The sequence below is a fragment of the Triplophysa dalaica genome, chromosome 2, assembly GCF_015846415.1.
Source record: "Triplophysa dalaica isolate WHDGS20190420 chromosome 2, ASM1584641v1, whole genome shotgun sequence".
NCBI lineage: Eukaryota > Metazoa > Chordata > Actinopteri > Cypriniformes > Nemacheilidae > Triplophysa > Triplophysa dalaica.
This window is the reverse complement of record NC_079543.1, coordinates 28,785,699-28,808,938: the sequence shown is the minus strand read 5'-3', so window position 1 is coordinate 28,808,938 and position 23,240 is coordinate 28,785,699. Positions and strand designations below refer to the sequence as shown.

General features: G+C 37.6%; 1 protein-coding gene and 1 long non-coding RNA gene across 2 annotated transcripts in view; one reads left to right on the top strand and one right to left on the bottom strand.

The window, feature by feature from the left end:
- The first annotated feature begins 449 nt into the window (after positions 1-449).
- The window catches only part of gpc5a (glypican 5a), a 131,345-nt gene continuing 108,554 nt past the window's right edge, over positions 450-23,240 (top strand). The window contains exons 1-2 of the mRNA XM_056740428.1: positions 450-674; positions 3,661-3,822. Coding sequence (XP_056596406.1) covers positions 524-674; positions 3,661-3,822 — 313 coding nt within the window. The 5' untranslated portion in view covers positions 450-523. The remainder of the gene's footprint in view (positions 675-3,660; positions 3,823-23,240) is intronic.
- On the bottom strand, positions 13,676-15,702 carry LOC130414501 (uncharacterized). Its single transcript, XR_008905616.1, has 3 exons — positions 14,438-15,702; positions 14,076-14,206; positions 13,676-13,898 (listed from the first exon to the last, which is right to left on the bottom strand). It is a non-coding gene; the product is annotated as an uncharacterized LOC130414501 (long non-coding RNA).

Genomic DNA, 23,240 nt, shown 5'->3' with positions numbered 1-23,240 from the left:
ACAATAGAGACTCACAAACACCATCATATAGTTTCCATTAGTCTAGTAGAATCTCTCAGATTATAATTGTTTTCATCTGCAAGATTGTTTTTACCAAAGTGTTTAATAATCTTTCAGTCAATGATTCACCGCAGAGCGATATAAATGCGTCCAGCAGATGGCTGTCTGGTATCCCACTTCAAACAAACACTTGATGTCAGGGACGTTTATTTGCTTTTAATTATTTTTCCGATGTCAGGTTTCCTTCATTCTTTTAATTCCTCTAATGTAAAGGGCTCACAATTTATAAACGTTCATAACATTAACGAATGAGGTAAACGATCAGGCAACTTGCGAACAATGTTCGAAGTCGTGAAGTGCCGGTGACGGTCCAGCCATGGATGCGTCCGTCTGATGACCCACACTCATGATCCGCCCACTTCCCCTTGACAGCCAACACAGTCAAACCCTCAACAGTGCCCATGTAACATCCACTACGTGCTGACTGTACTGTTCGGCGTCCTCGGGTTCCGCTCAGCTGAAGATGGAATTACGCGGAGTTTTGATTTGCGCTGTTTTAACGTCCTTGATGGAAGTAAACTCGGGAAGTTTGACGAACTGCGACGAAACGCGTAAAGTTTTCCAGCTGAAGCAGATCGGACCCGTGAAATATTTACCTGAGACGCCGAGGACAGGTGAGACCCGAGCTGTGTTAACGTTACTGGATTTGAACGATTTCTAAGATGTTAATATGTAAAGTCAACGCATTCGTTTTTACTGGAAATGTTTGTTTTACGCGGAAGTTTGAGCGAGTCTGAAATCTAAATAAAACCACCTGAAGTGAAACGTTACACGGTGATAGTCTAACGTTACTTGTATCAGATTCAGATCCTTCATTAACCGCTTTTATTTAATTTCTTGAATTAATTGAAGCTTTTCTGGGTACTCAAAGCGCTTTACATCGAAAGGTGGGATCTCCCCAACCACCACCAAAGCGCAGCATCCACCTGGATTTGCTTATCGTTCCGAAAACATTTATATCTGCATTGCTGTGAGGTTTGTATTAATAAAGACTGTCTGTGTATTTAAACACTTGTTGTTGTTTCTGAATGCGTTTACATCTAGAATACTTCTGACACTTTGTATCTATAGCTACAAGACATACTGACAGATTGTCGTTTTTGAGGTAACTTCAGTTTAATTTTAGGGATATGAAAGCAGTAACCCTGTTGAAAATAAAAGCAACAGAAACCATGAACTCAGTTCTATTGGATGGTCGAATGGCTATAATGGGAGTTGTTTTGGTTTTTGTGGAAACTGTAATGGTCTCTGGGGGTGTCTACTGGTAATGTGTCGGGTTCTATTGGTGTGAAGTTCCCATCTGATGGATGAGAACCAATACCATGAAATCCTACTGGCATGAGAGACAAGACTACTTAAAGGACATTTAGAACTGGTTTAACAGTAAAGAACTGATGGTTTATAATGATGAGCGAAGCTTTTATAATTTATGTTTCTTGGAGATCTCAAAATCAACACTCAAAATCAATGTTCGTAATAGTAGTATAAGTGGTCTCGACTTGTAAATAAACTTTAAGGTCCCAGTTAGTAGTCATGAGAAGTTGTGTTTGCTTTAAACAGCTGTCTCGTCGAGACCTCGCGACTGTTTGCTTTGTGACCTCTGAGCCCATGAAACGCTCTTTGTCGGGTTGTTTGGACAATTTCTGCGTTGCTCTTGTGAACCGACGTGAAGCTGGTTTTGCTTATAATGGAGAGTAATAGTCTTTGCGTGGACGTTTCATATCAGAGGAAACGAGGAACCAGTTTGACAAACACCGTTGCGGTAATGGATGTAAAGTGGCTGGGGAGGAATCATGTGTACACTGTTCCCCGCAGAGGTCATCACACGAAGTTCACTTCAAAGTGCTGCTCGGAAGACGCTTGTTTAGAGAGAACAGATTTTACAAGAGTTTAGAAGTTGAGCTTGGGGTTGCTGTTGTAGTCTTGTGCAACTGTACATTACTTCAAAGTTGAGTGTTTCTATTCGTGCTCATACTGTACTTCTGAGGAATCAAGTTTGTTTTTTTATTAAACACAGTTTCTTAAAGAGATACTTCACCCAGAAATGAGAATTCTGTCATCGTTTACTCGCCATCGATTTGTTTTCAAATCTGTATAAACGTCTTGATCCACACGTGGAAAGATATTTGGGAGAATGCTTATAACCAGATATATTTTGCCCCCCCGTTGACTCCCATAGTAGGAAAAAATACAATGGTAGTGTATTTTGGAATATTAATGGAAGTATTTTTTCCTACTATGGGAGTCAACGGGGAGCAACATCTGTTTGCTTACAAGCATTCTTACAAATATCTTTCTCTGGTTCTTCTTTGGCTTCTAACCTTTTTCTTAAGAGTGTAGACAGTTTCAGTCCTAAAGTAATGACCTGAGAAACTTGTGAAAGGACTCATTGCCTGTTTTAAATGAAGCGTTTCATTGCTTAACTGAGCCTCCTAAAGAACACAAGTTTGCTTTCAGAAATGTGAATGTTTAAGGGCGTGTTCTCTCGGTGGAGCTGCAGAAATGAGTTGCAGAATAATTGAGTGCTCAAAAAAGTCCACGGGGGATTTAATGTCACTTCATGTCATTGATGAGGTTTCTCAACGTACGGAGTTCCCTTCTGCAGTCGTCTCTGACAAGTCCCAGATCTCTCAACCTGTTGAATCATGTGAAACTGAAGCCAAGGGAAGATGGAGGTGTTAAAGTTCACACTCGGATGGATTGATCGTACGTGACAAATAAACACTTCCCGAGGCACTTTAATTTTGCGCGTGTGAGATGGACACAGAATTCCTTTTCACGCGGCATCTTGCTCAGAATCTGAAAACACATCTTGATGGCGCGGTGGTGATAGTGTCTTTTGCAACACATGGCTTGATGTTCTCTGTTCCGGCACGTCCAGCGCTGTTTTCATACAGCTCCGGCGATGGAAAAAGAATTTTTGATGGCTGGCGATATCTTGCCTTTTATCTTTTGCACAACCAACGCTGGGCTGTTACAGCTTGTACAAAGCGGAAGGTTTATAACCCCCTGGTGTGGTACGAGATTCTTAATGGTCCTTAAAGAGAATATAACAAAAAGAACAGAGTGAAACCATATTTTTACATTTACAGATGGAAGTGTGCTCGTGGGTGGTTTCCAGGGCATTTTTTTGCGCTTGACTGATCTTGGGGGAATTTGTAAATGTTACGAGGTGGCGAATTTGTATCAATTGCTGAGCAGTGAATTGTACAGAAATACGTGAAAAAATAAACTTTGCACATTAAAACTAATCTTAAAATACACAATTATGAAAACGAAGCCCGCCCATCAACATGACCGTCAAGGGCACGAAAACCGTTTGCATTTAAATGTGCAAGTAAGATTGCATGAATTCATACTGATTAGGCACCTTGTAAAATAGTCACAAATTTTCATGTTTGCTGGACAAAATCTTCCAAAAATTCTGAGAACAGTTTATAACTTTTAGGTCCGTTGTGAAAAAAATAGGTGTTTCTGGAGCACAATAAATAAAATTACCTGCCGTCAAATTTCAAAATCCTTCTTGGTGTAACTGTGTAAAAAATTGAAATGTCCTTAAATGTAATTTTTTATCAGAATCTGTGTTCATTGACCCAACAGGTTCAGACCTCCAGGTTTGTGTGTCCAGGAATTTAACCTGCTGCACTAAAAAGATGGAGGAGCGCTACCAGGTGGCGGCGCGACGGGACATCCAAAACCTTCTCCAGATATCCAGCTCTGGTCTAAAGGTCCTGATCTCACGAAATGTGGCGGCGTTTCAAGGTGAGCTCGCTGGTGTATGATAGGAGTTCTCCTGAACTCTCTGACCTCAGTTGTTTTCTTCACTGGCTAATCTGGAAATCCCAAGATTCCCGGAGATGCTGTTTGTGTGTTTTTGGTTTAAATGAGTCTTTTTTGCTCATCATTCTTCATGGTACAGTAGAGTCTACCCAGCTGAACTTCACAATATGTAATTAAGTGTCTTGGTGGCTCTGTAAGGGCGTACTTCTGTTGTCTGTTGACCGTATTTCAGTTGACTTGAGTTCATGTAAGGTTTTGGCTTTAATGGCGTCCCTCGTGTGATGCACGTGAGGATTGTTTTTGAAAGTCTTGATTGAAACCCTCTACAGCTCATAATGTCAGGTCACAGATCTCAGCATACACCTTTGGAGGAACGGCATTCTGCAATTGAACCAAATGACAGACTTGGATAACCTGTAATCTCCTGTGAGATGTGAGGAGGTCCAGGGTTCTTCACAAACAAAATCGTTTCTGTTGCTTTCTGTTAATTCTCTAAAGGGTTTTGATCTCGGGTTACAGGACGGTGGTTATAAGCTCATGATGAGTCCGGATCACTGCGTGTGTTTGTGAAAGGTTTCCAGCGGTGTAGATCAAGTCTCTACATTAAATTCAAATAAAGTTAAATTTATAGACGTGTGTAGGACCTACGCCGTAGGCTGTGAATAGCCTGATGTGCACCTCTCCAGAAATTAACAAAAACGTCAACTTAACGTGGAACGCAAGCGCTGTGATTTGTCTGTTTGAACCCCTCCCTCATCGCTGAGATTTGTTTAATTGTGCATTCTAATTGATATCAATCAAATTGCAGTTGATATGTTTTGATTCAAGCCAAATTAACTAAAAACAAATACAGCTAACTAACACAATAAAACATGATGACGTAATAAAAATCATGATTCAGGTCCTACGCATGACCACAACTTGCACTTAAAGTGTCACGGGTCTGTACGCTAACATTGTGGAAGGTGGGAGTTAGTATATTTTGTGAACCTAGTTATCCCTGTTTTGCGTTTACACAACACTGTTTTTAACCTTCTATGTGTGTTGACCGTTCATTGACAAGATGTTTTGAGTTTTTTAAAGAGGATGCCATTATCTTATTTGATAAAATATGAATTTGTAAGAAAAAATAAGGCATGCACGAGTACTTGCGTATGCACCCAAGAAACAACGCTAACTACGTCTGGCCTTGCATAATGCAGCATTTTTAGTTAGTTTTTGAAGATTCGAGTGACAATAAGTGAGATCGTTTTGACATCATTTATTGTCTCTTCCTTTCAAAAAAGCAATTTGGCGTTCTTGGTAAGTAGTTGTCATGTACATGTGTCCCTAATCTAGTATTAAATGTTGTAATAATTTAAGTCAGTATTTCATTAGCTAGAATGAGTGTCGTTTCTACAAAACATGTCATGGAAGTTCGTTGGTCAGTGTTTTTTGTAGTTTATTGTCACGTCTTTGAAATTAGCAACACCAGCCCAGGGTTGTGCCCCCAAAAGCACCGTAACCTAAAGTTGATCTAAGAACCATTGTCACCGATGGAGCTACGATAAACGTAAGCTTACAATGCTTTTGGGAAACGCAGCCCATGTCAGTCCAAGCCTGTTGACTTTCTTCTGTTTTACGCCTTTATTTCTGAGCTCAGTGACTGACGTTTCGAGCGCAGGTGCAGACACGCTTCTGTTTACCTCCTGCCAGAGCCAATAACACAGAGATCGAGCTCAAGCTCAAGGTGAGCCTGAACTAATTTCATATAGAGAATTTATCATTAAAATCTCTGAATCATTTCTCTTGTGGTCTTAGGGTATTTTATCTCAGGGCAAGCGTCTCTTGTACGGTATCATTTACCAGAACGGTACGCAGGTGGCAGTTACCATAGCACTTAAAAACATTTGAGGATTTTGTTGGGTGTATGCCCCGGGATGTCCCTGCTTCTGCTTCATCATCACAAGACTTTTTTATGAGATTAGCTCCTTATTACAGAGTCTGAATCACAGCCGTCAGATCAGATGGTCGTTACCACTCACATACTGTCATAAACACCGGTGAAGAAATACCACACCGTACCTCTACTGTAGTCTGTATTGTAGTTTAGTTGTTGTTACAAACATACTTTTTTGTTTTGAATTATTTTAATGTTAATATTTTGGAAATTGTGGTTGGATATTTAGTCTGAGCAGATTTACAAAATATTTACAATGTCAATTCTTTCCATAATAATCAGCAAGCAATGATGGCCATAGTTATCATAAGCTCAAATGCAAGTCATGTTTGTGACCTCTCTTTTTGCATTTGTGTGTCTTTTTACACAACGGTTTGGATCTTTTTTTAATGTCATATTTGGAGCACATCGCTAGAGAAATAGAAACGCATCTCCTTTGACTTGCTTTCTCTTGGTGGTACAGTAAAAGTGTGTGGATTACCACCATATTTATGAGTTTAGATCCATCCCCAAAGAGACTGCGCTCATGTTGTGTGAGAAGCATTAATATGTTTACAGTACAGTGCACTGTAATAAGTGCACTGTAAGTTGCTTTGGATAAAAGCGTCTTCAAAATGACTAAATGTAAATGTAAAATGTAAATGTTTTGTCTGTAAAGCACATGTACATCCTTTCCTTATCAAGCTTCTTTTGCCTTTTTTTGTGTAGACTAATCTGTATCTTGGAAAAAAGTCATTTTCAAGAATAAGATTAGTCTCCAAATAAAGACAAAAGAAGCATAAGATTTGAATGCTAGGTGATGGTTGTGGTTTAATTTTAAACTATCTCACGTTGTAAATCATGCAGTGTATGTATAGTGAGTCCCTTTTGTTTGCACATATGTTACCATGTTGAAGTAATAAAAATTGTACTCGTGTTAGATATCTCGATAAAACATACTCACCTGCTTCTGATATATGCTAGGATACTTTATTTAGCTTCAGAAATGTGTTGTACGTTAATTGTCCTACTGTCTAAAGGTTTATACCAAGAACTATAACTATAAAAATAATGTTTAATTTTTTTTGACTGAATTCAATAGAATAACAAACTCCATTGCTATTGTCATGCAATCAAAATGTATTTAATATGTGAGCAGGATGTTAAATATCACAGTGAAAAGAATGTTGAGTTAACTTTATTAAGGCTAGCTATCACAAGCAAGTTTTTGAGTTAACTCAACAAAGACTGAAGTCAACCCAACATGTTGAAGTCATTCGTTGTCACAACATAGTCAAGTTTGCTCAATGAACGACAGAACTAAATATTTTTTTTGGCTGAACATAAAGAGAGAATATAGTTCGGTTATTTAAAAATTCACAAATTTATTTGTCTTTTACAATTGTACATCTTTTTTTCCTCAAACATACCAAAACCTTTATAAATAATCTGTTTAATCACTTGGTGTTTAGTGCATTCATACCGGTTTCCCATTGAGCACTTACACCTCAAGACTGAACACACAAACATCAACTATGGTAACAATCAAAAACCGTCATTCAAAAAAACAATAACAATGATATTAAAGCACAAATTAAGCCAGTAAGAACTAAAACAGTGATCATTATCTGCTCCTGCTCCTCCGAACTTCGTTAATAAAACATCAATTCTATGTTCAATTTACTTATTTATCTATGTAGAGAGAACATTTTGCAAGTTGGACTTTCAAAGTGTTGAATAAACAATGGCATCGCAGCTTATATAGTTAGTGTTCATGATGTGAACGGGTCTGTATTGGCAGAACGTTTTTCAGAAAGATGTTTGGCCAGTGGCGTATTTCTACAAGCCGAGATTAATAGTTGTGGTTGCCATGGAATGACTGCAAAACTTCTCTGCGAGTGATACAGAAGGGGCGAATTCACCGCCGTCTCTCTCAGCGGGCACCGGTGGTGTGTTTGCACATTGTTAATCTGACGTAGGGACCCTCATACCCCGGGTTAAAGTCAAACACACTCATGTGGCGCTACAGTCCTGGCCTCTCGCTCGGCTAGATCTTGCATTTTGAAAAGGCCACTGGCTAGACGTCATTCACCTGCTTTCTTTCACCCATTTCGCTTTTTTGCTTTTCCTGCATTTCTAAATGACATCAAAGTGTGCTCTGCTTCACCGGAGGACTGGTATCATAAAATGCCCAGGTTATGCTGAAAAAAGCAATCTGTTCCCGAACGGAGGCCGGGATAAGAGGCCAGGATGTTTTTCTTAAGAAGTGCTCACTAGTCAAAGTGAAATTGCTCCGTTGAGTGAGCAAAATACCTGGAAGCCACTTGTTGAAAGGGTTTAGAGAAGACGTGCTTCCTAAATTTAAGGTGGGGGGAAATAGCTGGAATTTTTGCAGAGGCCTTCGGGCACATTCAATCTTAGAGGTTATTTACTTTGACATGCAAAAAATGTGAATCATCATATATGGAGTTATGGCGCGACTGCAGATTTTCAAAAGGGGAACTTTTGTTCAAATGTGTTGATGTTTTGCCCTTTAGAAGTATTGTGAAACGGCTTTATGTTTATGTCTTTTAAATATTTCAGCATTTCCTCTTAATCAACGAGTGATAATGTAAAGTAAATGGGATGTTCAGCTTTGTAAAAAATGTCAAGCCTGATCTCACAGGATTTAAGAGCTATTTTATGAGTTGGCAAATGTTTTAAACGCGTATAATGTAAATCATACAAGAATGAACAGATGTTATTAGAGAATGTCATAATGAAGCCCCACCCCTAAACGTAGATCATCATACGTGCAAATAACATTTTATGAATTTTTATGAATTTGCCAGCTTGAAAAATAGTTTGTTGAAATTTATCGTAGAAGTTTTTTTTTTTCGATAAGTCAACCATCTCAATATAAACATAATCATTATTTTAAGATTCATCCAAGAACAAAATATCCCGTCTGTATTGTTCATAATAGTTACTCTGCACGTTACAGACACCATTTTTAGATGATGATTTTGTTGTGTTGTTGTCAATGGTTTTATTTCGTTCAGCATGGCGGTGAGGGTAATGAATCACAGCTTCCATCTGTATCACATAAATACGCTTAATTGAAGGGCTTGTGTGTAACAAATGGGTACATTAGTCTTTCTCTTCCACTCCTCCTGTCCCGTCGCTCCTCTCTCACCTCAGGGCACATGTACAGAACGATCTGTTGTTCATTACATTAGACACACAGATTCAGACCTGATCAGAAAACATTTGACCTGCGTTCTTGTCCTTTATTGTTCATGTGTTGTCCTTCCATTAGCATTACATTTTGATTGGCGTGAATGTCACTTTCAAATATAATGAGGGAGTTTACTGTCAGTCTCAGTTGTTGCATGTTGTGTTTTCACTAGTAACTCTAGAATTTTCAACTATCTAGTATGTGTTGAACGAACTAGTCGGCATTAATGCTCTTATGTGACAATTAAAACTTAATGTCAACTTGTCGCGGGTCATGTGATTTTTTTAAAACCGTACCTTTAAAAAGACTGCTGACTGTTCTAATGGTGCGTTCCCACCAGACGCGAATGAAGCGTTAAGCGTGAGTGATTTACATTTTAAGTCAATGCAAAGACACGATAGGACATTCTGTGGCGAGTTTCGAGCGAATGAGGCTGTGCGAATTGAGCATTTTGGGAGAAACGCTCAAAAAAAATCTAACTTAAGGCAAATTTTCGTGCCGGGTTAACCAATCAGGAGCTTGGTCTAGTAGTGACGTGATTACGACGCAGTGAGCGGAGGCAGAAATCTGAAACAACAATGAAGGACTAAATCATCGTCGCTGTATATAGATGCCCAGAGCTGAACGATACTATGAATGAGCGGATATAAGCGGTTCCAAGAGATGTGTCCTGTTTTTGTCCGCATCATTCACGATTTGTTCTCACGCCATAAAAGCTCGCAGAAAACAGTACATACATTTCAGTGCATTATCTTATACACAGTGATCTTTTCATATTATTGGCAATTTTTTACTTGATTCCCATTTAATAAAACATAAAAGAAACATATTGGCTGCTGTGTCACTGAGCTGCTGCGCTTGCAAGTCGTTTCATCTATTAGTGTACATGACCCTTTCAGTTGACTTGTTGTAAACTAGGGGAAGTTTGGCCTGTACACACGCTTCAGATCTGAAGTAAAGTTACACCATGTCTACACCGGAGGAGACGCGATGCGACGTGACAAGAGACAATAGAATCCGTTAGAATTGAAAACTTTGTCAACACTGGATGCGGAGCAGCGCGACTGTATGGACAAAATGTACAATTATAATGAGTTTCTAATGTCTTTTCACGCACGAGTGTCTTGCTGCCCAAACCTATCAAATATTTTTGCGAAACATTCCCTAGTTCTTGTTTTATTTATTAATGTCGACATCGACTAGTGATGTCGACACGACTTTATCATGTAATAGTCAACTTCTGAAATCCTGAGGCTGTTCAACCCCTACTAGCTAGTAATTCTAGTATGAGTTTGGCACTTTCACTTTTCAGAACTCGTTCTGCTTGAGTTTCATTCAGATCTCATAGATGCCTGAATTCAATTTGGAGTTTTGAGAGCTACTTGGAAGGCGTTCGACACTGGAGGAATGAAGAGCCCTCTTTCTTTTTAAAGTGTGCATCCTTGACGCCTAAACAACAGGAAGAAAGATACAAAGCCGGTCTATTAATTCAGCTGTCACGGACCACTCCGAGCCCATAAAACATGTTATATGCTTGACTTGTATTCGCCAATGTCTCCTGGTTGACTTGGATTGCAGTCCTCTTTGTGATTCAGGAAGTCTCTCTGGCAAGATTGAATGTCCCTCCGTGCCATCCATACTTATGTACCTATATGCATTTTCATCACTAGGAGGTGAAGCTTTAGGACTTATACGCATGATGTAATGAAGGCAGAATGTATCACTACACAGTATCAAAGTGCACTATAGTATTCTGTAGTATTAACTATAGGGAATTGACAAATACTTACAGTCCACTATAGTAAATACTAAATATTGTAGTAATTTGTGGTATATTGTGGTAAAATGCTTTACATTTTACGCTAAAGTAAACTGATAAACTGTAGTACATACTGTCGTATACCCTTGTATTTACTAAAGTTAAAAGTAGTAAACTAGTATGCTGTAGTGTATTATTCTGCAGTATTAACTATAGTGAAATGATGTAGTACATACTGTAATATACTTTATATTTCTCTTACTAAGTAGACTATACTAATACTACAGAATAAGAATTGTGCTTCAGTTTACTATAGTAAATACTTAAGTATTCTACAGTATTTTGTCACATGGGAAGCTTTGAGCAGTGTATTTTGAAAACTATGATTGTTTATTGATCTAAGATGTCCCCATCGAAAGAAATGAGACGAACGTGAATTTTATGTCCATAGAAAGCACATTAAATGTAAGTAAAATGTCTACTTCATGGTTTCAACTACGGTTAGGGAGAATAACATGTCAAAATTTGGTTACATTGTCATTCAGTGTAACGTAATATTTATGTACAAATTCGAACAACATGGTTATTCTGACTTGTACATATAAAATATATTAAAGAATAAGGGAGTATAATTCATTTTATTGTGCTTTAAATGATCAATTCTTATTGATAAATGGAAAAAAACCTAGGGATTGAAATTGATAAGAATTAAACGATTCTGATTCCATTATCTATATTGCTTATCGATCCGATTCCTTATCGATTCTCTTATCGATTCTCATTGGGTGAGGGAATAAGTACAAATTTTTTCTTTGTATTAACTCGCTTTAATATCTGATAAGAGCACATACTCAGAGTATACACAAATTATGTGTAGCAACCTCAGAACAAACCTAAAAGTAGGCTACAAAGTAAAGTTCAGGGACCTATAGAATTTTTCACATTCATCATTGGTCCAGACAAAAAAATTAAATAAAACTGCCATTTAAGTGCCCTAAAAACTAAAAACACAGACTAAACAGTCAAGGAAGAGCTTGTGCCTTTGGGAATATTCTACCTGAAACAAAATTCAACTCAACTGACATACAAAATAAAAAGAAGTCTTCTGTAAAGACCAAAACTATCAACTTAGGCAAATTAACAATTTGTGTGCAGAAAAATTGTCATGTTTGCCCTCTCAGGAAGGATACGAGATGAAACGGCGCTCACATGAACTAAATAGAGAAGTTACCTTCGGCATTAGCAGATGACGTCTTGTTAGCTCCGCAGCTGCTTGACTCACTTGTTGTTGTTGTGTCGCTAAGTAGTAGTGTATCAAACACACGACAGTCCTGCAAATGAATTGCGTGCTGTGTGGCCAAATGTTTCTGCATATTGGAGGTTGTTCCTCCCTTTGTCGAAATTAAACTTTCACAGTTGTTGCAAATGACCGCATTGGTGTCTTTTCTAGTGAAATATAACCACGCTTTAGATCGCTTCTGCCTCGATGACATGTTTGCTGCTTAACCAAAACAACGCAGCGCGTGTGTGACGTCATGATGATGACACATTTGCAACGAGCGGAACCGATAAGCGGAATCGTTAAGCAGATACGCTAACGGTTCCAAGGAATCGATTCACTGGGCACCGGTTCTAAAGAACGGGTTCTCGGTTCCCATCCCTAGAAAAACCTGTAGGAAACTTGCAAAGATATATATATTTTTTATTTAAACTAATAAGCATTTGGGGAGAAAGTCATTAGTCTTTAAATATGTCATAAATAGTCTTTTGTTGTAAATATGCTTGACAAGATTGTTTCACTGAATGACATTTTACTGGTCGTCTTCTGTAAATCAGGAAAAAATTTATGATATTTATTTTTTGCTCAGAAAAACAAAAAAGCACTCAAATTAAACAGAAAACTTTTTTTGGAAAAACAACCGTTTAAAACAGTATTACATTTATAGTTCTTATGCTAGAACCCTTTTTGGTCTTTGACCCATATTTGACATATGTTTTTAGTTTTCTAAAAAGGACACCAGTGAGATGCTGCACGAACATCTCTGTTGCACATTAAATTCCAGCGACATGAACCTGCTCGTGGTTTACTCTGTAGACGGCATGTGATCAACATGTCGCCCGGCCCGTCGCTAATGAGAACCTGTCTCTGAGCGGGTAACAAAGGCAGCTTAATGAAAACAGAATGGCTTTTATTGACATGGTTTCCTGGTAGAGAGGACTCTGGTTGGAGGGCAAAGACATGCTCATGTCCTATAAGTGTGTGGTCTGTGGCAGGCCTCCATCAGGGCTCTTTCAACATTTTGACAACGTTTGCACAATGCTCCTTCAGTGCAGTTTTACCCTCTCTAACCCTGCAGGCCGACTGCCCTCTGCTGAAGTGCCCTTTAGTGCCGCCCATCCCATTACTATTCTCCATTTCTAGTGGGCTTTGTAAAGGGTTAACGGGGATGTTGGGTGATTTTGACACTCAACCCCTTCAGGCTCTTAAGCCGCAAACGTTTGGGTCGTACACAAACACTGTGGATGAGCAGATGAATGTGAATGGATGTCTTACTGTTTGTCGAGAGAATCTGGACTTGATTTGGTGTAATCCTTTAACTTGGAAGTCTCCTTTTCAGTAAGAAATCACACCCGCATGAACAAGTACTGTAGTATACACTGTAAAAAAAATCCTGTAAAATTTACAGTAAACTACTGGCAGCAGGGTTGCCAGCCAGTTACTGTAAATTGTACAGCCACAGTACTGTAATTTAATTTACAGCCATTTACTGTAATTGCAGAATACAGGAAAAACTGTAATTTTGAATAGCAACAGTATAATGCTGTATTTTTTACAGCAAATTGCTTGATTTTAATTTACTTTATTTAGAAGAAATACATAAATCACTGTATATCCAGTATGTTTTGCATACTGGATATACATTGTTTATTTTTTTTTAATTGATACAAAAATACATTACAGACAAATTGTGTACGTTGTTGTACATGAAATAATTTTATTCAGTAAGAACTTCATAGTATCCAACATGGCTCTTTAAACACTCATGTTTAAACAACACGTTAACCAACATTACCATCATGAAACAACATTGCAAAACAAGGCCCAAGTGAGTCTGTAAAACGGTCCACATCTTGATCCATCAGAGCACAACAAGTAGCTGGAACTATGGAAACGAAACAAGAGAATAATGTTAGATATTCAATTTATAGTCAGAGAAAAACAGAGGACAACATCTACAGTCAGAGAATAATAAAATGATGTAATTCAATGATGAGATCTGTGTGTGTGTGTGTGTGTGTGCGTGTCTCTGTGTGTGTGTGTGTGTGTGTGTGCTTCTTACTTTTCATCGATTACACTGAATATTCATCATTGTGTTTAGAAGAGCGGCGACATGTGGGTTCACTGCAACCTGTTTCTTCTGTATCCTGGCATTTTAGATGACGCTTCTTGTTCCACTCTCTGGATTAATATCTACAAAGAGTCAGGAAAAACTAAATGTTATATATTAAATGTACAAAATATATTATATTAAAACACATGAATTAAATCATCAGCTTGCTAGTGTTAAATAGGGGAGACTTCTAAATAATTTGCCCAAAAAAATTGCATCTCTCGTTGAGAAATATTGTTTTAAAGGTCTTAACAGGTATATAACATTAACATATCTATAAAATGCAGGTAAGGAAGTTGTTCAATTAATACCTTTCATTGGACTCCAAGTACATGCTGCCCCATCCTGGTACTCAAGCCTGAATATGTAACATGCTATGAACAGAGTGGGAAGGCCAGACATGAAGCTGTGCTGAGCACCGTCACACACAACCTAACCTTCAGTAGTCAGCATTCAGTGGCCTGCATGGCAAAGTGTGTCCTAAAACAAACAATTATACATGTGACAATAGTAATAGTTAATAGTGACTATACAATTATCTTTAAGCATTTTACATTTAAACTACATTTTAGTATAAGTGACTCTACAAACAAACTCTAAGCAAATTAAACAGAGTAACTTACACTTAAAACCGTACTTATACAGAAATGTAATCCAACTAACGTTAGGGATGTCACGGTCAAGAAATTGTCACACTAGTATTTTGTAACGGGTCTCACTCCCACCCTCCAACGGTCCTATTTGGGAGACAGGCCTGCTATACAATGAGGGTGTCGCTAACGTCTTTTGCTCAAGCTCTCAGCTGGCCTCCGATACATAAACTGTATATCTAGATGGTTACGTACATTAATCACTTTACCGGGCTATCCTCCGTGAACATCGACTTACCTCGAGCTATGGTGACTCATTTTAATTTGGGCGCTCGATTTAACGGATGACTGCATTTGCAAATTTGAATTACACCACAAAATAATCACGAGCGAGTGTGGTATCCCAACTGTCGAAGCATGTAACTTTTACCGAGTCTACGGCGGGCGCGATGTTCAACATTAAAAAAACAACCGTCAACTTACTAATACAATGAACTGTAGCTTGTCACATACGCCTTCACTCCTGGTGTGAACAAAAACTCTAAATAACATGAACAACTTCTGTCCTCAGGTGCTATAGCGACGGAGAATGTTTGAAATCTTACCGCGACGGCGCTGCTGAAACCCCGCAAGACTCCTTCGGTCCCCGCGGATGGAGGTTGAATCCGGGGTTAGCAATATGAACCGCGAATTTAGATACCTCTATATAAAGTTACCAGTATGATAGTTACCAAATATGGAAAAAAAAATACGTAATAAGTTACTTACCACAGGTGTGAATCATTCATTTTGCGCACTACCCCAATCTCGACTGTTGAAGATCATCCCGCCATTGTAGATTTGAAATTTACAGCAATATTCTGTACATTGAGTTAATCCGTCACGTGACCCCAGAATGCATTGCACTTTACAGCAATATTCTGTATTATTTAAAATACAGTCAGCTTCTGTAAAATAACGCTGTAGTTTTTACAGCAATTCGTTACAGTGTACTTTAGTTGTTATAGTCAATGCAACACCTTGTTAATGTATGTCATAGTATACTTTAGGCTTACTTTAGTATATTGTATAACACTTTTTATGTACTAACGTGGTTCAAAATACTATATTGTCTAAAAATAAATGCATTATGGTACGATTTGTATTCTTCAATATTTAATATAGTATGCTGAAGTTAAACGTCTACGTACTAGACCTGTAGTGTTTTTGAGCATTGACATACTTAATTATAAATTATACCACAACGGTTTATCAATTACATTAACCGATTATTTTAATCTATAATAATAAAAAAGTAAATGCAAATTAAATAATTCTGTAGCGTACTGTAAAATGGACTATAGTAGGAAACTGTAGTATGATACTGTCTATTGTGGTCAAAACGACATTGTGTGAATGTGTACTATAATACCCATTAACTATTCGCTTATACCCCATTGGTTATTCGGCTATAAAGGTTCCACCTCTGTTTCACCTCAAACCAGACTACCGCTGACAGACCACCACACACAACAGCGTGAGACGCAAGAGAGAAAAGACCGAATAACAAAGCTCTGATTGACCTGGATGTATATTATTCACATAAAGGTGCCAAAAAATGAATTGATACAATATGTTTAATTGTTCTCTGATATCTACATAGAATGTATTTGGTTTATATAAGTTCAAAAAAATGTCCTTGATTGAAAAGGCCTGTTATTACAATATTTGGTCATGGGTCATGAATTGATGTTTCGCTGCGCGGCTCATGTGACTAGCTTACACAGCAAACAGATCGCTACTGTCAGGTGTAAAATGGGTGAAGTGGATAAAATCACTCCTTTTTGCGGCAGGGGTTCTAATGGCAATATAGTCAAAATTGCCCCCTTCTTTAATCATTATCAGAAGAAGATGTCTATTATTCTAAATGTTCAAATGAATAACAATAAATACTTTTTTTGATTATCTAAAAATAACATGAGATAAGAAAGGTTTCATTAGAAAAAACACCCCACCTTTAGTTGGGCATATTTACACTACAAACCTTGTCAGTGATCTATGCGGGCAAAAAACTAAATAATCGTTCAATTATCGTAATGGAGAGAAAATGTTCAATTAATGGAAATTTAGATTTTAGGCCAAATGGCCCGTCCCCTCTTTCTTACCTTTACATAATCTGAAGAACTTTTTTTTCTCCACAAAGAACCTTTTGTGAAACAGAAAGGTCATTCAGATGTTCAAGGTTCTTTGAAGCACCTTTATTTTTAAGAGCGTATCTGCTCGTGAAACTCAAATGTTCACATCATAAACATTCTGTAAGTCCATTCTGTGAATTGATATACATTTCAGTTGGGTTCAGTTCAAGCACAATCCTTTCCCACAGACGGACTGTTTTCAGAAGCTGTAAATGACAGGTTTCAGCAAAGACGACATTCTTTCCCTCTGAGAGACTGAGAGAGAGAACAGATAGACAGACGGTGTAAGATGCAATTTGACATGTTTACCCAGACGAAGCTGAGGTCGAGCTTTCATAGCTCAGGAGTTTTCTTTTATTTCTTAAGTGTCAACTTTGTCTCGTTTCTCTTTAAATTCCTTAAAAGACACCGAACACAATTATTTACTCTCTAGAATCTTTCATCATTTATTCATGCTCATGTCATGTCAAACCTGTACGAGATTCTTCTTCAGAACACAAAAGAAGATATTTGGAAGAATGTTGAGAATCAAACGACGCTTAACTCCGTTGACTTCCATTACATGAACACAAAACCACTGAGACATTTCTCCAAATATCTCCTTTTGTGTTCCACTGAAGAAAGACTCGCAGGTTTTGAAACGCATGATGGGGAATAAATGATGACTCTGTCTAGTGTGTAATAAGATGGCAAACTTTGGCAATCCAAACACTTTCGCTCTCTCTCAGATGTTCCAGTCTCTCTCTTTCTAGCTTTATGAATGGATGCTTTTGTGGGATTTCGCTGTCAAATAAACTCCCAAATGGGGTGATGAGAATAAATAGCACCCTTGCGTTAGTATGTGGTTTCACGATTGAATGCGTCTGCCGGTTCGACCGTCTTCGAATGCAGAAATATGGGTTCTTGTGAAACTACCAAACTCTGTTCTGTGTGTCCTGAAACACTTTAGTTATACAGGCCGACAGACGTAATGACTTGAAATTACAGAGCAGAAAAACAAAAGACACAAACTTTCTGGCAGCTCAGTGGTTCGCTTGCAAATGTCGGAAGTGTCAGTAATGTGCGTCGTGTCGTCTGAGAGCTTTTGTGGTTTTCTTTTTTGGATTCTTGTAGATGAGAAAATAGCATCTGTTGTGCAATACGATTGGTCAACATAAAGCAACTCTACAAATGTGAACTCTTGAGGTTTTTAGAAACAAAAAGCACGATAAAGATCTTGATTGTTGCTTTTTGGAGGTCCACGGGGAAATGGTAGGAATGGATTTGTTCATATTATAAGTGTTTATTTATGTGGAAAGGTTGCGAAACGCATCAGAATGTGACACGGTATGAAATTCTCAAATACAGGAAAAGAATTTGAAAAAAAATTTGAGGTACGTCTGTTCGTACCTGAAACACGATCGAATCTGTTTGTCTGTTTAATTTGTTGTGATTCTTTCTTAAGTGGAACTCGAAAGAAGATATTGTGAGAAATGTCTCGGGGTTTTGTGTTCATACAAAGGGAGTCAACCAATGTTGTTTAGTAACCAACATTCTTCCAAATATCTTCTATTGGGTTCTGCGAATGAAAGAAACTCATACAGGTTTTGAGTAAATGATGACAGAATATTTTTTTTTCTCTTTTTAAAGTGAATGAAAATTCTGTCATCATCATGTCATTTCAAACCTGTATGAGTTTCTTTCTTATCTGTATATTTTTTTATATTTAATTTTATGCTGTGTATTGTTACTTGTATGCACCATGGGTCTGAGAGTAACGTGATTTCATTCCTCTATATGTATGTACTGAACACGTGGCAGGATTGACAATAAAGAAGACTTTGACTTTTGACTCTTGACTTTGAACACAAAAGAAGATATTTTATAAAAACACATGCATTGGTTTGTGTCCACATAATAGATGTCAGTGGATCCCGGCGCTGTTTGCTCATCCACATTCTTCAAAATATCTTCTGTATTCTTCAGAAGAAAGAAACGTATACAGGTTTAAAATGACATGAGGAGTAAATGATGACAGAAGTTTTATTTTTTTGATGAACTGTCTCTTTAAGAAACATATTTTATGTTTGCCAGAAAAGTGTCCAGAAAACGTTTTCCAGATTTTTTTCATGTAAAGAAATGCTGCTGTATGCAGGCTGATGTCACTGAACTATTCATAGCCGTCGGTCATACCCGCATTGAATTGTATTAAATAACAAAGTACTTCAAGAGTCTTTTCACAAAAGCAGCGATCTGACAATACACACGCATGAACCTGCCGCTTTCATCTGCATTCTCATTTTGCTTAAATTGTGGCTGACCGCCATCTATCAAGTTCTACGTCTTTCATCCCGTGTAGTTTCTGGGGTTTCCCAGACTGTGTTGTGGTTTGCTATACAATTCCTGTGTGTCTCTTTAAAGAGAGAGAGAGAGAGAGAGAGAGAGAGAGGCATTGTTTTAGATCTATTTTGAGTCTCATACTAGGAGAGAAAAGGCCTTTAAAACATGACTGGCCTGCACTTATTGAAGTTTATGTGGATATTTTAAAGTCATTATTCAGGGGCAATCGCTCACGCGGAACGCTCGGATCATGTTTGGTCTTGTAGGGCAGATGTTTCAAGTAAATACTCTGGAAATAACGCAGAACTTATGAGGGAAGATAATTGACTTTAAACCTCTCGCCTCGGTTTCTCTGAGGCCTGATTCTGAAACAGAAATTTGGTAACAAAGTTGCTCTTTTAGCTGGATAGTAGAAGCTCATTTATTCATTATTTTTCTCAATATTTGAAATCAAACTGATGTGTGATCCGCTCTGATCTGATGTCATATTTTTGTTTTTTAATTACACCATCAAAAATTATTTTGTTTTATTAAATTTATTTATTTTATTTTAAAATGCTTGCTTGTCATATAGTTTATAGCTTGTGTATAATGTTTTTGTTTCATTCAAAATCATGTACCGTCACAATTGGAAGTTTTGTTATGCCCTGGCCCCTGATCAACACATCATTTATTTTTAAACTGCAACTAAAAACTTTTACATTTACATTTAGTCATTCAGCTTTTATCCAAAGCGACTTACAGAGAGTTCAGGGAGCAATAAGCGATACATAATTACTAATTTTAACTAAAAACTTTTATATTTATAACTGCACAACAAGGCCAAATCTTCTTTCATATTATTTATATATATATTTATTTTGTTGAGACCTGTAATAGACCAAACATATCACATCTCATGTGGTGCCACAGGTAACTTAACTTTCATGTTCCACAGCATAGTTATTATAGTTTTTTATTTTATTTTTATTAAAAATTTTAATTTAGCTTTTAATTTTAGCTAAAGTTTTAGCAATTGTGTTGTGTGCTTTTTTCATTTGATAAATGATTTGTTTATTTTTAATTTTGCTTTATAGTTTGTTTTTAATGTATAATTGTAATGTAAGTAAACTAAAAGGACCTTGTTCCACAGTTTTGAGTTCTTCTGAAGGATGCTCCGCTGTGGATCAAGGTGTTCACAGATGCTATCTGTTCTCTTCCATCTTTTCTTGACAGCACAGGACAATGATCTGACATGTCAACAACAGAATTAAATTAGCCTTCGCTTCAAAGCTCTGCCAGCGAGATGCAGGCCGTTTGTTCCTTACATTAATCCTGTCGCCTCGTGTTTTTGACGGAGATGCTACGGTGTGATAAAACATCCTTCACGTGCGTTGTGTTTGTAAACAGGTCCACCTTCCAGGCATTAAAAGGCATTGCATGGCTGATTTGCTCTGATAGAAACCGAAACTTGTCCAAGAGCCAAAGAAAAGGCTTACTGGTTCAAAGAAAATCTCGATGAATGATTAAAAGACTCAAACTCTGCTTAGAGAGGTTTTACGGGTCCCGGATGGCGCCGAGGCAACAATGGGAAAGAGGAATTCTCCTGTGGCAATGAGGCACGGGGCTGTGGAGGATTTTCCTTCAAGTTTCTCTGCTTTGATTATCATTTCATTTCCTTTTGGTGTAGCCGTTCTCGCACCTTCTCTGGGAAACCTTGGACCGTTGTAGCAGTCCGTCTTTGTGTCGGGCCGTGTTTGATCGCATTCAGTTCTGACGGAAATAAGGAATGTTAAGATTTCAAGACAGTCTAGCTCTTAAATCTGTGGAGGAATGTTTAGACGATCAGAATATCAACACGGGACATGTCAGGAGAGACCCCGAGCTCGGCTGTAATGGCTCGGTAATATCCATCCGTCACTCATCGCCGGATGCTCTAATGCTCGGAAGGGTTTCAGTAATGGAGGTCAAGGAGGAAAGAAAGAGGTCAAGTTATCCTCAAAAAAACACCTCGATTCTTAGTCTAGTTGATTATTTTTACATGTAGTATCACTAAAGTGCATCATACATAAAATTAGACACATCGTAATGAATATCCTGTAAAAAACGGACAAAGTATTGGCAGAATATTACCATTACATTTCCTTTATTTTACAGACATTTCTGTTAATGCTAAAATGCAATTGAATGCGGTGAAAAATTTAAAATACAGGTAAAACAAATGTATATGGAAAATGTCTTCATATTAATACAGTATATCGTGCCCTATTTTTACGGTTATTTTACATATTTTTTTTAGTGGCTAATTTACATGTTATGTACATTAATTAATTTAGCAGTTGAATGATTTGTTTAAATATTTCTACATTTTAAGGTGCTAAAACCATATTAGTCACGGCAATTACAATTTTTGTTCCCCTAAAGGACATTTCAGTCAAAAGTTCATCTAAAGCATCATTTATCATCTTTATTGTGAATATAATGTGCCTTCTATACCACTGCTTTGCAACAATGCACAATATAAGCACTATAATAAACTGAAATTAATAGTGTATATAGTTTCTTATGACTTTATAGTTTATTTGTGTGTATAACTTTGTTAATCTGTGCTTTAATGTATAATTCTCACAATTATAATGATTTGGTCAGTTAATTATACTACTTCATAATAAGTTTTATATTATTTACGAATGAATAAAAAGAGTCGTTTCATGTCTATCATTGAATCACTTAACTCATCAAGGTTGATGTAGGATATAGAAAGTAATTAGGAATGTGTAATTAAATACTTTTGGAGAGAGCAACTTGTACAGTAAAGTAATTACACTATTGAACATGTCATTAGTAACTAGTAATTCATTACTTTTTCAGAGTAACTTACCCAACACAGCGGACGCAGAATTAGAAACACTCTTAAGGTCACAGGTCAAAGCAGTTTAGCAGTAATAAAAAAGCAAGGCTACAAAAATGAGTGCTGATCATTCAGACGAGCACACAATGACTTTCTGTTCGTTCCAGACGTGTTTCATCAGCAGACCACTAAACACCAGTTAAACATATATTATGAAGTAATTCGGAAAACTCAGTCAACGAGGGCTCAGAATAGATGTGAAATCATTCAAAAACATTTCAGGATTATACCTCAGGAAGCTGCGGACAGGAGAAATGACAAGAGAAAGATTCTGCAAACTCATGGTCAAATATTTTGAGTGGTTTTGTCACAACATAGTTACATTTGTGTCGTTCCATAGTTTGGATGAGTTTACTATTATTATTAAACGTAATAATGACCTTTAACATTGGTCCAGTTGTGTGTGTGTTTTCAAACACTTGTCCAGATGGACACAAGGCAAGCGGGTTTAGTGTTGTGGTACTTCCTCAGCGTTAGTTTCAGGTATGGATGGTATTTGAAGTCAGTGTTGTCGTGTTGTACAGTGAGCCGGACGGCTTTGGCAGAAGCTCCGTGTTTTGTTTGGATGATAGGAGCTGTTTCTCCGATAATGTAGATGTTTTCCCTTTTTCTACTGAGTTGACTCCAAAACTAACATAAGCCTTCACAGACTGAGGAAAACAAACCAACCGCTGGCTACCAGTGAGATCAGTCCCTGTCTGAGAGGACATGAAGGTCTGCTGAACCGTTTGCACTCAATACTCAAGAAGGAAATCACTTTCATTTCAAGGATCCCCAGCAGCACCCATAGTAACAGGAGACCATTTTCAGTGCCTAATATTTGAAAACCTTTTTAAATATTATATTATATTCGAATTGGCATCTCTGGAAAAATTGTCCCTAGGTTGTGAGTGCGTGAGTGAATGAGTGAGTGTGTGTGCCCTGCGATGGGTTGGCACTCCATCCAGGGTGTATCCTGCCTTGATGCCCGATGACTCCTGAGATAGGCACAGGCTCCCCGTGACCCGAGGTAGTTCGGATAAGCGGTAGAAAATGGATGGATGGATATTATATTCGAGTATCATCAAATATATATATATATATAATCAGGTTGCCATCTCTGTTTGAAACATGAAGTTGCCTTTTTGACAATCCTTTATTT